The sequence below is a fragment of the Barbus barbus genome (assembly GCF_936440315.1).
Source record: "Barbus barbus genome assembly, chromosome: 4".
Taxonomy (NCBI): domain Eukaryota; kingdom Metazoa; phylum Chordata; class Actinopteri; order Cypriniformes; family Cyprinidae; genus Barbus; species Barbus barbus.
Genome location: NC_136732.1, coordinates 22078209 through 22094164, shown reverse-complemented (window position 1 = coordinate 22094164; position 15956 = coordinate 22078209). Strand labels below are relative to the sequence as shown.

At 36.0% G+C, this 15956-nt stretch overlaps 2 protein-coding genes across 5 annotated transcripts in view; both read right to left on the bottom strand.

Moving 5' to 3' along the window:
• LOC306869044 (vascular cell adhesion protein 1-like) overlaps positions 1-15956 on the bottom strand; it is a 709597-nt gene that overhangs the window by 557104 nt on the left and 136537 nt on the right. The gene's annotated exons all lie outside the window — the stretch shown is intronic.
• LOC306869051 (glucosidase 2 subunit beta-like) lies at positions 1084-10704 on the bottom strand. Of its 4 annotated transcripts, none has more exons than XM_079415629.1 (18): positions 10646-10677; positions 10161-10307; positions 9572-9688; positions 8609-8704; positions 8464-8521; positions 7961-8078; positions 7425-7554; positions 7204-7288; positions 7030-7108; positions 6840-6923; positions 5833-5985; positions 5496-5586; positions 3900-3969; positions 3609-3698; positions 3459-3533; positions 2193-2292; positions 1939-2112; positions 1084-1301 (listed from the first exon to the last, which is right to left on the bottom strand). In XM_079415629.1, exons 2-17 carry the CDS (start codon positions 10252-10254, stop codon positions 1966-1968), a joined length of 1587 nt encoding a protein of 528 aa, XP_079271755.1. In that variant the 5' UTR covers positions 10255-10307; positions 10646-10677; the 3' UTR covers positions 1084-1301; positions 1939-1965. The 4 variants fall into 4 exon arrangements, with proteins under 4 accessions (XP_079271755.1, XP_079271754.1, XP_079271757.1 ...); XM_079415628.1 differs by having other exon boundaries at positions 10533-10656; XM_079415631.1 differs by having other exon boundaries at positions 1085-1308; positions 10646-10704.

Genomic DNA, 15956 nt, shown 5'->3' with positions numbered 1-15956 from the left:
GTTTTTTGAAGCCAGCTTCTGCACATGACACACAGCACGAGGATTCCACTTCTTTGATTGACCCTTGAAAGGCCTGTTCCAAGTGGAACCCATCTTGGAAAACCTCTGTATGACACTGGCCACTGTACTGTAACTCAGTTTCAGGTTGTTACTGATCTTCTTATAGCCTAGGCCAGGCATCCTCAATTCTGGCCCACTCCTGCGGAGTTTAGCTCTAACCCTAAAAAACTAACAAACACACCTGAGCATGCTAATTAGAGTCTTCAAGATCATTAGAAAATCACAGGTAGACGAGTTTGATCAGGGTTGGAGCTAAACTCTGCAGCAGATTGGCCCTCCAGGGACAGATTTGAGGAACCCTGGTCTAGGCCATCTTTGTGGAGAGCAACAATTCTAATTCTCAAATCCTCAGAGAGTTCTTTGCCATGAGGTGCCATGTTGAACATCCAGTGGTCAGTATGAGAGAATTGTACTCAAAGCACCTAATTTTAACTGCTCTAATATAAGATACACAAATTTTTATAGTCCTGTCAAGCAGACAAAAACACAAACATGATGAATAGAACATGTGGCTTTGCATGGTTAAACAACGTATAGCTGTTATCACTTAGGGTGTACTCTTTTGTTGCCAGTAATTTAGACAATAATGGCTATATGTTGAGTTATTTTTAGAGGACTGTAAATTTGTAATGCTATACGAGCTGCACATTGACTACTCTAAAATATACCAAGTTTCATTGAGAAGATATACTAAAATAGTTGCTGAAATGTAAATCTAATTACAAGTACTTAATTTTTGGAACCTATTTATGTAATCCAGATTACTTGTAATCAGTCACTAGTACCCAGTATTGATACTGAATAGTGCATCATTTGGGACAACTAATGTCTTTTTTTTTTTTTTTCAACAAGCCACAGCAATTTTTGAAATACAGTATGAAGTTGAATTTATAAGCAGTACTTAACTATCACAGTTTTTATGTAGCTAAAGGGAAAGGGCTATCAGACTCTTATGTGTAGACAGTAGAGTACATAGTGCAAAGGATGTATAGTGTGAAATTTGAGACACAAATAAGGTCTTTTTGAACAAGTCACAATTTGTTTGTTGAATTTATTTCAAAATCATCCATGGAATGTGAAAAGATCAGATTTTACCCCAGTAAAAACAACAAAACATTACAGTTTACCAAACTTCATGCTCTCCCAACCTCCAGCCTCATTTAGCTGATTCAAAGCTAATGGAAGAGGTTCTTAAACAGCCTGAACAGGAAATGAAGTTAATGTTCCCACAGAGCAACAACCTACAGACTGAGAGAGAGAGAGAGAGAGAGAGGGGAAAAAAAGCTAATATTGATTTGTGACCACACGCAAACATTTAATGTATTCTGAAGAACATAATACACAATTAACTGCACTTTGGGGTCATAAATTGATGATAATGCACTGTGTGCATCAGTATAGATGGGAAAGCTGATTTCAGGAAATTTGCAAGGTAGGTTTATCGTAATTTGAATAAAGTCAGACTTTTAAGAACAACTCCAGACAAAACAAGATCTTTTGTATATAATACTTGAGATATGCACACTTGTTCCAGAGAGCTAAAGGTTTTCCAAATTTGATATTAAACAGAATGCAAATGTTGTTGATCATTGGAGCATTCATTGGTGGAACAAAGCAATATTATATACAGAACTGTTTTCAGTATTAAACCTCTATTGTTTCCATAATGTTGCACCTCAACAAAGGCTAACTGAATCTATTAACAAAACATGCAGTAAACTGTCATCACTATGGCAAAACCCAGACCTCATTACATTCAAAGTGTGAAAAATGCGTCAAACCAATTTAGAACCTATGATAATTGAAAAATTAAGCCTTGTTTTTTCATTAAGAATTCTTTAAACATTAAAAATAGAGTAGATGTATTTTGTGGCACACCATGCATCAACAAGCGGAGCGTGGAGTCTAGAGCTCCTCGTGGCCGTGTGGCGAGAGGTCAGTGTTGGCTGTCTCTTGGCACACTGCAGGAGTGGTGAAATCCATTAGGTATTCACAGCGACTCGGCTCCGATGTCGAGGTCACCACAGTCTCCTTCCCACAAGTCAGCTTCACCTACCACACAAAGACACACTTAGCAGAAAAACTCGCAGCTTGAATAGCAGAGTGGAAGTAATGAAAGATCCAATACTTACTGTAGTTGATCTGTTAGGACCTTGCCAGCACCCAGTGCCATGCTCGTATTTCATCACCAAGTACTTATTATTTTCAGGCCCTGACCAACTTCCCCATGACCTGGGAACATGAGCGTCTCTCATTAAATACTGTCAAAAACACTCACGCCATGATATTGCAAACGTGATGACAAAGTGATGTGATATTGAAGATAAAAAAAAAAAAAAAAAAAAAAGCTTAAACCGGTCTAAGTTGGTTTGTTGGTTGGTTTATGCACCATAAAAAAAAAAAAAAAAAAGTATGACTCATACCACTACAGAGTCAAGCTCTATACTGTCTAAATAAATATTTTTTATCTTTTACTTCTATTTTCTGATATTAATGTGTCTGTGAGTCAGAGACTGTAAATTACAGAGATCCCAAACTTGGCAATCAAATGAAAAATGAACACTAAAGAAAAAAGTTAATCTAAAAATGCTAGAAGTTAATTTAGACATTGAGGCATTACAACATTATAATGTACAGAATGACAAAAGGATATTCATTTTGAAATTTTAATAAAGTATAATTAAAATATTCGATTTTACAAATTAACTTTAAATGAGTGTTAAATATCAGCAGAAAAACAAAAAGCTATGAACAGTTAAATATCCAATATCAATCAATATCAGTAAATAACAAAATAGCGTTGCTATCCACCAATATGCTATTTATACTACCATTCAAAGGTTTTGATTTTGTAAAAGGTTTTATTAATGTTTTTTGAAAGAAGTGTCTTATTCTCACAAAGGCTGCATTTATTTGATCAAAATAAAAACCTTAATATAGAAAAATATTAACATTTAAAATAACTGTTTTCCATTTTTATATATTTTAAAATGTAATTTATTCCTGTGATGCAAAGCTTTTTTTCCCAGTAGCATTACTCCAGTCTTCAGTGTCACACGATTCTTCAGAAATTATTCTAGTGTGCTGATTTGCTGTTCAAGAAATATTTCTGATCATGAAAAAAACATTTTTGGAATAATTTGTGGAAACCATGACTTTTTTTTTCTTTGATGAACAGAAAGTATTAAAAAAAAAGAAGAAAAAAGCAGCACTAAAATCTTTATAAAAAAATCTATAAAAGCCTTTACTGTTGCTTCTGATCAACTTAATGCATCCTTGCAGAATAAAAGTATTAATTTCACTCATACTTTAACTGAAAAGTGGCCAAAAACCTCTAAAACAAAACCACCTTAGTCTGGTTTAAGATGTTGTTGTTTTTTTTCCACGATGCCTCTTACCCAAGGTTGGTCTCTGAGCCCCCATACTTGGGTTTCTGTGAAACCTGGTTGAAAGGACAGAGTCTGTAGATGTACCTAAAGGCAAACAGAACACAGAAATAAATTACAGCACAAAAATATTATTCCAAAAAAACCTCTGGTTTCACTTACTCGCTAGTGGTAAGTTCGTAGCATTGGCTGTACAGGTAAGTGAACTCAGCATCAGGACCAAAATCAAAAGACAGCTCTTTTTCAATATTTCTGCAACATAATCAAAGGAAAACTCAACACAGTGCTCAGCAGCGGTGTCCCCGTGCACCAGCATCAGAGAACACTGCAAATGCATTGAATTAGAATTAAGAATTTTAGGTACATATGAAAAACCAGTTCGCTGCAATCACACTTGATTTCAAACTCAACTTCTTTTGACTGTTTCGTGGAAGATAGCAGCATTGAACAAACCTGATTTGATCGTCCATCTCCCGAAGAGCTTTTTCGGCCTCCTCAAAGTCATCTCTGGCCTTCTGAGCAGCTGTGAACCAGAGAACAGTTGGTTAGAAGGGGAAAACAAAGAACAACTCAATGAGTACAAACGTATTTCTCTGTAACATACTGATTAGGGTGACCAGATTTCTCCTGGTTCAATACCGGAAAGGGGGGGGGGTTATGATGTGATATATGACCACGATATGACAAATTTTATTTCATGATATCTAAATTATATGTTGAATGAATTTGTTTTCATTTGCATACAAGAGGTATTCTCGTAGCTTCGTAATATTACAGTGATGTAATTTTGACGTAACATAATTTTTGACGATGTCTTTCATACTTTTCTGGGCCTTGACAATTTTATTTACTTGGCAGTCAATGGGACAGTCTCAAGCCTTCCGGTTTTTGCCCAAAATATCTTCAATTGTGTTCCGAAGACGAACAAAGCTTTTACGGGTTTGGAATGACATGGGAGCAAGTGATTAATGACAAAATTTTGGGGTGGAGTAACTAGAGCCAATTTCCACGTCATTGTTCAAACGCGCGCCGGGCCACAGGCCTGTTTAAGGCTTCACCTTATTTTTATATTTTAGACAGCCATCAATTAGTGATGAAAAACAATTGCCGCGCTGGTGGAAACAACATGAGTCCGTGCTACCACAAGAGCGGCACGACAGTGTTTAGTGTCCAGCAGCAGCAGCAAGCGCAGATGAAGAGTTCTGCATTCAAATAAACACAATAAAGCTTACTGTAAAGCCCCGGCAAAAGTAATTACCATGAACATGTCCGGGGGAAATAGTAAGGAGATATTTGAATTATTTACTAATAAACAAGTTTTTTTTTGTGTCGTTGTTGCAAAGATGAAGATGATGATCCTGTCTCGCCGTCTCTTCATTAGACGCGCCTTTAGAGAGAAGTGCATCTTCACGGATTATGATTATAATGAAAGAGTTTCTGTTTTCGATTTGATTTATTTCATTAAGTAGTAATTAAAAGATTTCTATAGATATATTTATTATGTCTGCGAAGCATGTATTCGCTGACTTTCGGTTCATTTTTGTGAAACGCTCCTGTTCAAGACGAGACGGCAGAACGCGCTGAATTTTTTTTACAGCTGAAACATGAGCCGTTTTGGGAGAAGGGGGAAAAAAAGACGGGCTCAGGTCGGAAATTCTGATAAGCAGTCGTACACGGGCCGGGCTAGGGCCTGAGCATCTCGGGCCAGGACCGGGCTAGGACCTAAATTTCTGTTATGTCATTCAGGTGATTCCGTCTATCTACCCCATCTTCACTTACTGCAAATTAATGGATGACGAATTGTGATTAGATGGTAATTTTGTTCTATGACAAGTTAGTTACCTTTGATTAGTCTGTTCTCGCGTGACAGAACACTTCTACTACTCACTCTGATCACCCAGTCGTAAAGAAATTTTGAGATACAGGACAAAACATGCTTTTTTCAAAATATGTCGGGACACTAAAAATAGAAACAATAGGACTGTCCCAGGAAAAATGGGACGTCTGGTCACCCTAGTATTGATGAATAGGACTGGCAGCAGGACCAACCATCGATGAGGGCCTGGGTGTCTGGGTCATAGGATGGCATGGCTTCCTCATCTTCATGATTCTTCTCTGGGGTCTTAACGGTGGGCGGTGCCTGTGCAACACACAACCACGCTCATATAAGGATATAATTTTTACACCTGCACAGTACGGTGAGCACGAGGTATAGCAAACTATGTTGTAAGACCTTTGCCATTGCGCCTTAGGACATGAGTTAAAGGTTAAGGACTTTAAATGTCAGGCGGAGAAGTGTTAATAGAAGAATCAAAATGTCACTGCGAATCTAAACATAACTGAAGTTAATGCTTGCTCAGGTTTTCTGTGTGATACACACTCTCACCTTATCATCATCTTCATGATAATCATCTTCATCATCGTCATCCTCGTCCTCAGAGATGTCATCTTCTGGGTACGGCTCGGAGTCACTGTCTACAACTGGTTCCTTCACTTCATCTGGAGGTGTTTCCACTGGAGTAGGTTCCTCAGGCTGGGACTGAGAGAGAACGGAGGAACACAGTCAAAATGCATGTTGATGGGCTATTGTGTTCAAGGATGGTGGAATTATAAAAAAACAGATTTGTTTTTTACACCAAAATTTGGTGTATTATCTTTTATTATTGTCAAGCATCAATACTCAACTACACAACAATTCAAGACAAGTTATCAAATTAAAAGACAATTAAAAGTACAAAATAATTAATATAACTAACTACACTACTCTTACATTGTTACAAAAGATTTATATTTCAAATAAATGTTGATAAATGGAAATTCAGCTTTGCCATCACAGGTATGAACTAAATTTCTAACACATTGATATAGAGAACAGTAAGTTTTTAATGTATTATTGATCAAATAAATACAGCCTTGGTGAGCATGAGACTTTTTTCAAAAACAAAAAAAATCAAAATGATCCAAAAGTTTTAAAAGGCAGCGTAAATAACTAATATTGGTAACAGGGTTGTTGAGCTACTTAATAATTTATCTAAAAAAATGAGGACACAGAATGAGATTATTCAATTTTTTAATTATAGGGAAAATCATGCAAAAGCAGGGATGCATGTTATGTATGGTTAGTCAAGTTAATATATATATATTTTTAAATAATACTTTCTATAATAAATAAACCTATCAATTACAAAATTTAGTTAACTGGCAACTTGTCATACTTCATGTTTTAACTTTCAATGTTAATTTTTGTTATAGTTTATGTAATCATTATCACTTATTTGCTACTTAACTGTTTTAAAGAAAATTAATAGGACAAAGCTGTTTTTTTTTTGTTTTTTTACCAAAATGAACCTCAGAAGTCACTAAACATGACATGTCTGCATCTTCTCTACTAACCTCTGAGTGGTACTTGTCTTTAATATTGGTCCAAACACTCTCAAATGTTGACGTGTCCACCTGCTCAGCTCCTCCCATCAGTCCCTGAATAAATCACAAAGCAGACATCTAAATTAGTGGCAATTCATTCACACAGTCCATTTAGATAGGTGGCACATTTTGATTGAGAAATGATTAAATGCAAAAATACCTGGACCTCAGCTTCAGTAAGTGTGCCATCAGCATCTGGATCCAATTCAGCATGAGACTGAAGCTCAGAAACAGACACACTGACACACAGAGACAACACGCCAGTTTATATTCATTCTCAAGCTCTATGCACAATCAGAGAGAGAAAAAAATATATATAATCATTGGCACTTACAAGCCATCTGCATCGTCATCCAGCTCCAAAAAGGCTTCTGCCATTTTGGCTTTGTCCTTCTCCAAGCGAATAGCTGCCTTTTGCTCTGGAATGAAGTTAAAAAAACTGATTTGATCTACATTAATGCCAAATCATTGATGAAATGACCCAGCCTGCAAACTAAACACTAGAAGTCAATTTTCATATGGCTTAAAGAGATATAAATTTGCAGATGCACTCACCTTCCCAGGCCTTGAGGTGGCGCTCTTTAGCTTCCTTCTCGGGCTGCTCTGCAGTCTCTTTAACTGTCCTCAGTGCTTCAACTTTCTCCTCGAGCGGTTTCTTATTTTCCTGCATATCAGTCACTTTACCCTACAGAAGAGAAAGCATTTTATATTTACCAAAACTCACTGACAAAATATGGCTTTTTAAAAGTGCAGCGTATACGAGCAATTTTTCAATGTGGGAACTGGATGATTTCTGTTGCATGTGAGAGTCAAAAAAAAAAAGCAAAGCAAATATGACAGCAGCATTTCAACATGTTTGAAAACATTCACTAAGCTTTTTGCAACACTAACAGCTGACTCATGTCAGACATGCATGTATGTACCAGAGCTTCTTAAAAACCACAACAAATTCCTTGTGTGTTTGCGCACACTTGGCGAATAAAGCTGATTCTGAACAAACAGAAACAATTGTATAATCGGCAATACAATACGAAACCAAAGCATTTTGACATCTTTGACTGATGTGTGGGTTTATACAAAGCAAATTTTACCTGCTTTTCTTGTCGTCCTTTCTTGGCTTCCTCAATGAGCTGCTGTTTCAGAAGAAAGCCCTCTTTAGTGATCTCAGCCATCTTCTGCAAAACGTCCCTCTCTTTACGTCCTAGTTCCCTAAGAACCAAACAAATCTCACATATTTCAATGTGTTTATAGCCTTTGCATCATAAGTAGTTTCTCACAGATCTTTGTTCTCATAAAAACAAAAGTGTATAGTATTTATTTGTTTATTAACTTTCCTACAGTTAAAAATGATCACATTTAAACAGCTAGAAGGTGTGTTCTTTTGGATATCAACTTCCATTGATTGCTAATTTACACAGTCAAGATGAATAAAACTGATATTTATTGTAACTTAGTGCATCTTAGTACAATATTGAGATGCAGCACAATGACCAAAGACGTCTGTCAGCTGCACATGCATGCAATGGAGCACAAGAATGTGTCGTGTGTAATGTGCTTTTCCCTGGAAAGCAATTACATTTGGATCAGAACTCACTTGCAGGTATTTTCACATTTGGCTCCGCTGTTGTATTCATCAGTAGTATCGCAGCAGTCTGTGGAGAGGAAAGATTTCAAATGCAATACCATTCCATTCATTGAACACTGCTGAGGAGAAATGTCCAAATGCAGAGTCATCTTACCACAGATGCCATCATTAATACGGGAGGATGGGATAAACATGGGCCTGTAACCAGCATTGGTGCAATGGAAGCTGCCATTCGGACAAGCAGCGGTGCCTGAGGACCGACATAAACAACTGTCATGCACAATGCCAAACTATACTGCAGCACCACTTCATACCGACCATGGACTTAAAGACAGTTCATACAAAATATTACAATTCTGAGACCTGCTGTACTCAACCTCAGGTCTCTCTCTCACTGAAGCTATTTACTATAGCAGAAAGTCCAAGCGGTTTTGTCATACTCTTCAATCACTTTCAATGATTGAATGAAAAGGGGCATCTTTAGATATCTTCTTTTGTTTCATGCAGGATTGAATTTTCTTTATTGTTATTTATATGTACATATACAGATATTTAGCCCTTGTTTGCTCTGTTTTGTTAGCACATTTTTGCTAAAGCACAAACACAATTTTGTTCATGAGTGTCACGCAAGCATGTCAAAGCTTCCGTTTACCATATTTGATGTGCTTTATATATGTGTTGAACAATGTTTATGTGTGAATAAAAGCCTAAATTAAATCTGCTCATCATATAAAGAGACCATGTCTCTTTAGAACTCTTTTATTAGCTAAACCAATGGTTTACTTTTACAAAGCTTTTATGAACTTTTTGAAACTTCAAAGTTTTGGCAGCATGAATTTTCAAAGAAAAAATAGAAACCTCTCAGGTTTCATTTGTATGTGTTTTGAAGAGGAACGATTGTTTATGGTTTAAAATAACATGAGGGTGAGTAAATGATACCAATTTTTATTTATAGGTAAACTACCCCTTTAAATGTAAAACCTAGTAAGCAGACTTTTCAGAAGAACATTTCACTGCTAAATGATTTCGAATATAAATCTGAGGTGAAAAGCCTTCAATTAAAGACTGATAAAATTATCCATTTTAAATTATAAGCCAAATTAAAAAAATGAAGTACCTGGCTCATCTGAACCATCCTTGCAGTCACAGTAGTCATCATTCACTCGGTCAAAAGGAATAGTCCGGGATCCATCAAGACAAGTGAAAGGCTTGTTCTCCTCATAAAACGCTTTCTCTTTATTTATTTAGACAAAATAAAAGTTAAACCAGAACGTGCAGAGAAACCAGCGCAGGTTTAATACAGAATATGTAATAAATGTGACCCTGGAGCGCAAAACCAGTCTTAAGTCGCTGGGGTATATTTGTAGCAATAGCCAAAATTCATTAGGATATTAATTAGAGATCATGTTCCATGAAGATATTTTGTAAATATCCTACTGTAAATATATCAAAACTTAATTAGTAATATGCATTGCTAAGAATTTATTTTGTACAACTTTAAAGGCGATTTTCTCAATCTTTTTTTTTTTTTGCACCCTCAGATTCCAGATTTTCAAATAGTTGTATCTCAGCCAAATATTGTCCTATCATAACAAACCATAAGCTTATTTATTCAGCTTTCAGATGATGTAGAAATCTCAATTTAAAAAAATGTACCCTTATGACTGGTTTTGTGGTCCAGGGTCACATATAGTATATGACTTTACTTGTCAGTGGCACTCCTCGTGGCCGTTGAATCTCTACAGGTGTCCCCAAGCTGACAGCAAAGACCAAAGTCAACAGCAGGTGCAGGCAGGTCATGATGCCTCAGGAAAAGCAGGGACAAACGCAAACTCCCACTAGAGGCGCGTGACCTTGGAACAAAATGAAGGCACAATGCATTGTTCAACTGAACCCCTTCATAAATATACATCTCAAACCAAAGGTTTACAAAACGCTAAAGAAATTAACATTATTCTTCATGCAAATGATGGTCGCAGATAAATCCGTCAATAAAATGTCTTGTTCGATCATCCTCGTTAATTCAATCTGAAATGGCTTCTGCAAACACGGCCAACCCAACACACTGAAATACTCACGAATACAGTATCACGATAGCAAGTATGATGTTTCGATAAACAACACGTGAATTATATGTGCGCTTGTATGATTAGTCTAAGAAATCTAAAAACCCCAGTAACTCGTCACTTACTTCCGGAGAGCGTTCTCGCGGTGTTCTCGTGTGATTGGTGGATTCAAGAGGAGGAACGCGGCATTGTGGGTAATGCAGTCATACAAAAGAGGATGAATTTGCATTTTTCCTTCCTTTGCACAAAATCATTGATATGCTTAATAATAAATCAGTTACCATATATTTAGGCAGAAGCGTCCCACCTATTGAGGACCAAACCAAACACATAAATATATAAACTAATAAAGAAATAAAGAAATGACTTGATAAAATTCGGGTTTGATTGCTTCTTATGTCCTCATTTGTAAGTCGCTTTGGATAAAAGCGTCTGCTAAATGACTAAATAAAAAATAAAATAAAAAAATATAGCTCATTTGTAATAAAATTCATTTTTTTATTATTTATTTTATCCTTTATTTGTAATTTTCTGTATTTATTTTTTACGTTCTTTATTCATATTTAACTTTTATTTACTTATTCTTTCATTTATTTTTAAGCGTATTTATTCATTCGTTTGTTTATTTATTTATAATTTCTGCAGGTTTTTTTAACCCAAAGTTTCAGGACTTCAGGTAAGTAGCCAGTAACTTTGACAAATACTGTGTGGCCCGTATTAATTAACTATTAACTGGATTTTCAAATATAATACCTTTAAACAAAGCTTCATAACTTAGTAGGAAAGTTCCGCTTTGCATGGTTGAAAGTAACACAAAATATAGTTATCGAAAAGTAGCTGTATAACAGGCAGCAGTATGAATGGTTTGAGCTGCGCTGTATGATGATTAATTGACTGAATATTTGCTTTAATACAGCCACGTCAAAAGATAAGAGAGGGTCATGAGGACGAAACGACCTTACATGCAGGTCAGAGATTGACCATAAGAGAAAATACTGCATGTTATTCTGTACATCAAATCCTATCTGTAACAAGTGTAATAAGCACATATTAAAACAAAGTGTTACCACACATTTAAACAATATATGTGACCCTGGACCACAAAACCAGTCATAAGGGTCAATTTTTCAAAATGTAGATTTCTACATCATCTGAAAGCTGAATAAATAAGCTTATGGTTTGTTATGATAGGACAATATTTGGCTGAGTTACAACTATTTGAAAATCTGGAATCCGAGGGTGCAAAAAAAAAAAATCAAAATATTGAGAAAATCGCCTTTAAAGTTGTCCAAATAAAGTTCTTAGCAATGCACATTACTAATCAAAAATAAAGTTTTGATATATTTACAGTAGGAAATTCACTAAATATCTTCATGGAACATGATCTTTATTTAATATCCTAATTTAATATCCTATTTTCATAAAGAAAAATCAATCATTTTGACCCATACAATGTATTTTTGGCTATTGCTACAAATATATCCCAGCGACTTAAGACTGGTTTTGTGCTCCAGGGTCACATATTAGCATTTATTGTAAAGAGCATTTCACAAAAACTAAACATAGGAAATGCAAGTTCTAGTGAAGGAGGTGACACAATTCTGCCCACTACCTTTAATTTAAAGACATTTCATATTCTCAAATAGAAACAATGAGATGATGTCTTAAATAGGTTATTACACTTACACTTTCATTAATATTTTATACTTAAATATATAGATTTTTTATTTTTTTTAAATGTAAAAGAAAATAAAAAAATCACAGGTCCTATACAGGAAAGGTTCAGAGTGTATAAATTATCAAACTACTAAAAATGTTAAATAAAATAAAAAAGTACTTCTGTTTCTAACAATAATACAGAAGTAATTCAACAATTGTGTTTTACTTGACACGTTTGTCTTTAAATAAAGTCAGTCTGTAGGGGTCAGTAAAGTGTTAACTACCATACCATTTCATTCTCTAAACAGACGATGCAAAATATATTCAGTGTCTCATAGATGCAAACTCCTCACCTTTCAGTGACAACTAACTTTTTGGAGATCCAAATAAGTCATCTTGATTTTTGTAAAATGTTGCAACAAGATGTTATTATTATTATTATGTGAAAAATTACAGTTTTGGACATAAAAGGCAATAATAAAAAAACAACCTTAAAGTAACTATATGAGCATGTAAAGCAAATATCTTTAAAATACATTCCTTGTGGATCATGCCCCTGATCCGCGCAATGTTCTCCCCCTTACCTGTTTGCATCTCTGGTGTTTGCTGTCATGAGGTGTGTATCATACACACAAATCAGCCTGATTACATGTTGCAGTTGTGAGATTGCACATGGAAAAAAAGTAAAATACAGATATTGCATTTATTAGAAAAATCGTCCTTTATTTGTATTTTCAACACACTTTACAGTACTGAACAGTGAAAGAAAAAATATACTGGTATATATTTATATATTTGTTTTTTTTTTCATATATATAGCTGTTTGCTTATTAAATGCATTTTATTCACAAAATGACAACTTAGTTCTCTCAGAGGAAAACCTTTCATAAAAATAATATAATATAAAATAACTTGGACACATTATACACATTACAGCAATATAATGTACAAATATTACAATCATTTTCCTGTGTTTTCTTTTTCATTTATATTATTACCATAAGTTGTGAACAAGTAACATATTATTTAAAGCCCAGAGAATAAATTCATTGGAGAGTCTCATGAGACATGACTTCAAAGTACAAAGAAAAACTGTTCTCTGATTAAGCCACGTCATCTTTCTGACTGTCTCTTGGTCATTAACCTCACAGAAGTATTTAAAAACCCTATTAAAAGCCATTACAGTGCAGATTATTGACACAGAGTAGCAGATGTTGCTCAGTGCTTTAGCAGAAAATGGCAATGAGGACCAAAGAGACGACGTTTGGACCGAGCCATTTAAAGTGCTTACCCTGTGCCATGCTATACAACACTCTATACCATTCCCCCTGATATCAGCCATCTCACAACAACTTCCTACAGAAAAATAAAGTGCTGGTAAGGGCAAGTTTTAGAAACAACGAATGATTAGTCTGTTTTCCAATACAATTCAAATATTCACATTTAAATGTGGTGGGGGGTTGACTAAAATCCCCCAAATGAATGGCAGGCAGATGACAGGAGAAAGAAAGGGGAAGGTAGAGGGTGCTTATGAAAGTCCACAATTCAACTACAGTTCAGTACAACTAAAAGTGATTCATTGTGACAGTGATTGATTCTGAGAGAGCTCAAATTTACAATAACATTACAGTATATACAAAACAAGCAGTGATTCGTCTACTATTTATATTAGATAGTCGTTTTTTTGATTTTCAAACCATCAAACCAGAATGATACAAAAATAAAAACTGTACACAAACTGTTCAAAGAAAACACTTGTTTTTCCTTTTGATATCCAAAAAGAATGGCAGCAAGGAAATAATTTGAATAATTTCTTAATAAGAAACAATTGCTACAGTGTCGTGTTAAAATGGCAAATATTACTTGTTAGCGTAGTGCTCACAACATTAACGAAAAGCCACACAACAAAGCAATTTTAAGGTAAGACAGGCAAATGTATATGGGAATGTCATCAGTTTGCACAAACCGATCGTGTAACCTCGGCCTTTCCTCCTGTGGTCCACCAAATGAAATCTTATACTGTGACATCCTCTAATCCTGTCACAGACAAGTACAATTATCACATATGCACTTGTATGACCTCGAGTTACTGCTCTGACAGGCACAGGCTTGTGTAAAGCTAAGCTACTGACCAGCAGAAACTAGCTTGTCATTTTATTTCAAGAGGGATGCTCACAAACACTGTCCCAAAATATAGCAACAATTGGTTCATTCAACTGAACTAAAACCAAACCAAACAAAATTGTGAGAGATGAGAGAGGCAATATTGCAAATCTAACATCAACCTGAGAACTCACTCTCATTCATTCTCATTCTGTCTCTCTCTGTCTCCCTTTAAACGTTGGTGACAAGTCAAATAGACACCACTAAAAGATGCTGGACATGAAATGCATTAGAGCAACAGTTTCCTTTAATGGTATGACCTGCTTTCTCTGTCTTTACTCAATTATAATCACTTTGCCATGCAGAAAAAATACCCTACACCTCCAGATGGAGCTATTGTGTTTTCACAGACATTTAGCAAGGCATATAAGACATGAAACAAATAATCTGGGATCTAATGCCAACATCTTATTATTCCACAAAATAACAGGTAGAAATCCTGCAGTTGACATTAAGGCAAAAATGCATCAAACTCAATATGGCTGCATGTCTTTCCAACATCTAACCACCAACGTCTTTCTCTCTCAGATATGCCTCAACTTCTCTCCCCATCCTCTGTTCTAGCCACCGATCAAGGCTCCTCCAACTTATGAGTTAAGCACTCATTCCTTTGGCAAACATAATTTAGTGTGTTGTGGTGTAGAGAATGCATTACCAGCATGAGTGGGTGAAGGTGAGAGAGTCTGTGCGAATGTGTGCTGCAATTGAGGAGACTGTTGCTTTTACAAATTTGGCAGGAATGGATATAACAAAACAAAAAGAAGGCAAAACATATGTTTCAAAGTGTCACATGGCTTATCCTCAGAAAGTGACTATCATTAATTATTCACATGGAAAGTGAGGGCAGTCCGTAAGCAGTGATAAATCTAATGTAGGCCCTAAATGTTCGGTTGGCTTGAAAGTGACTGAGGAAGACTGACAGATGAGAGCAGGAACTATCACAAAGACAATGCGAATGCTCCATGCTGGCACTAACCATATTGGATGGAGATAGATTGCTTAAAAAGAGAAAGAGACAATCAAACATGATGACAAAAGCAGACACTCCTGTCCCATGATGCATTGCTTCACAACAGCTCCAGAGTTGAAGCTGGTGGTTCAGAAAGGCACACGGCCATCTTGCACTGGTAGCACTCCTGGGTAAAGGGTAAGAGGGGGTGGGACCCACTAACAAATCATTTCCGACATACTCATCCCTCCACAGTCTTCTGGACAGCAGACGTTATCTTATTTTCTCCCAGCAGTTGCAACTGTGTTCTCTCTATGACAGAAATTGAAAACGAGTCTCTCAGATTTCACTCAGAATTCTGAGGATTCGAGTCCCTGTTAGAATGCTTTAAAAACTGATTATTGACACTGATGCTCCTTTTTATGATGGCTTTTTCCCAAAGAGATTCCTTTCAGATCCAAGCCCCCTGAACACATACACAGACACACAGCCGTGTGTTTGCATGTACTGTGTGGTATTGTTATTTTAGGTTAAAATTCATGTACCTCTGTGAATGTGTGTATGTGTAGAAATTCCAGAGTGCTACACTGATGTAATGGCCCTTTAAAAACCCCACCGCAATTCTGTTTTTCCATCAAACCTCATCCTCCCTGCTGCTGGACGGA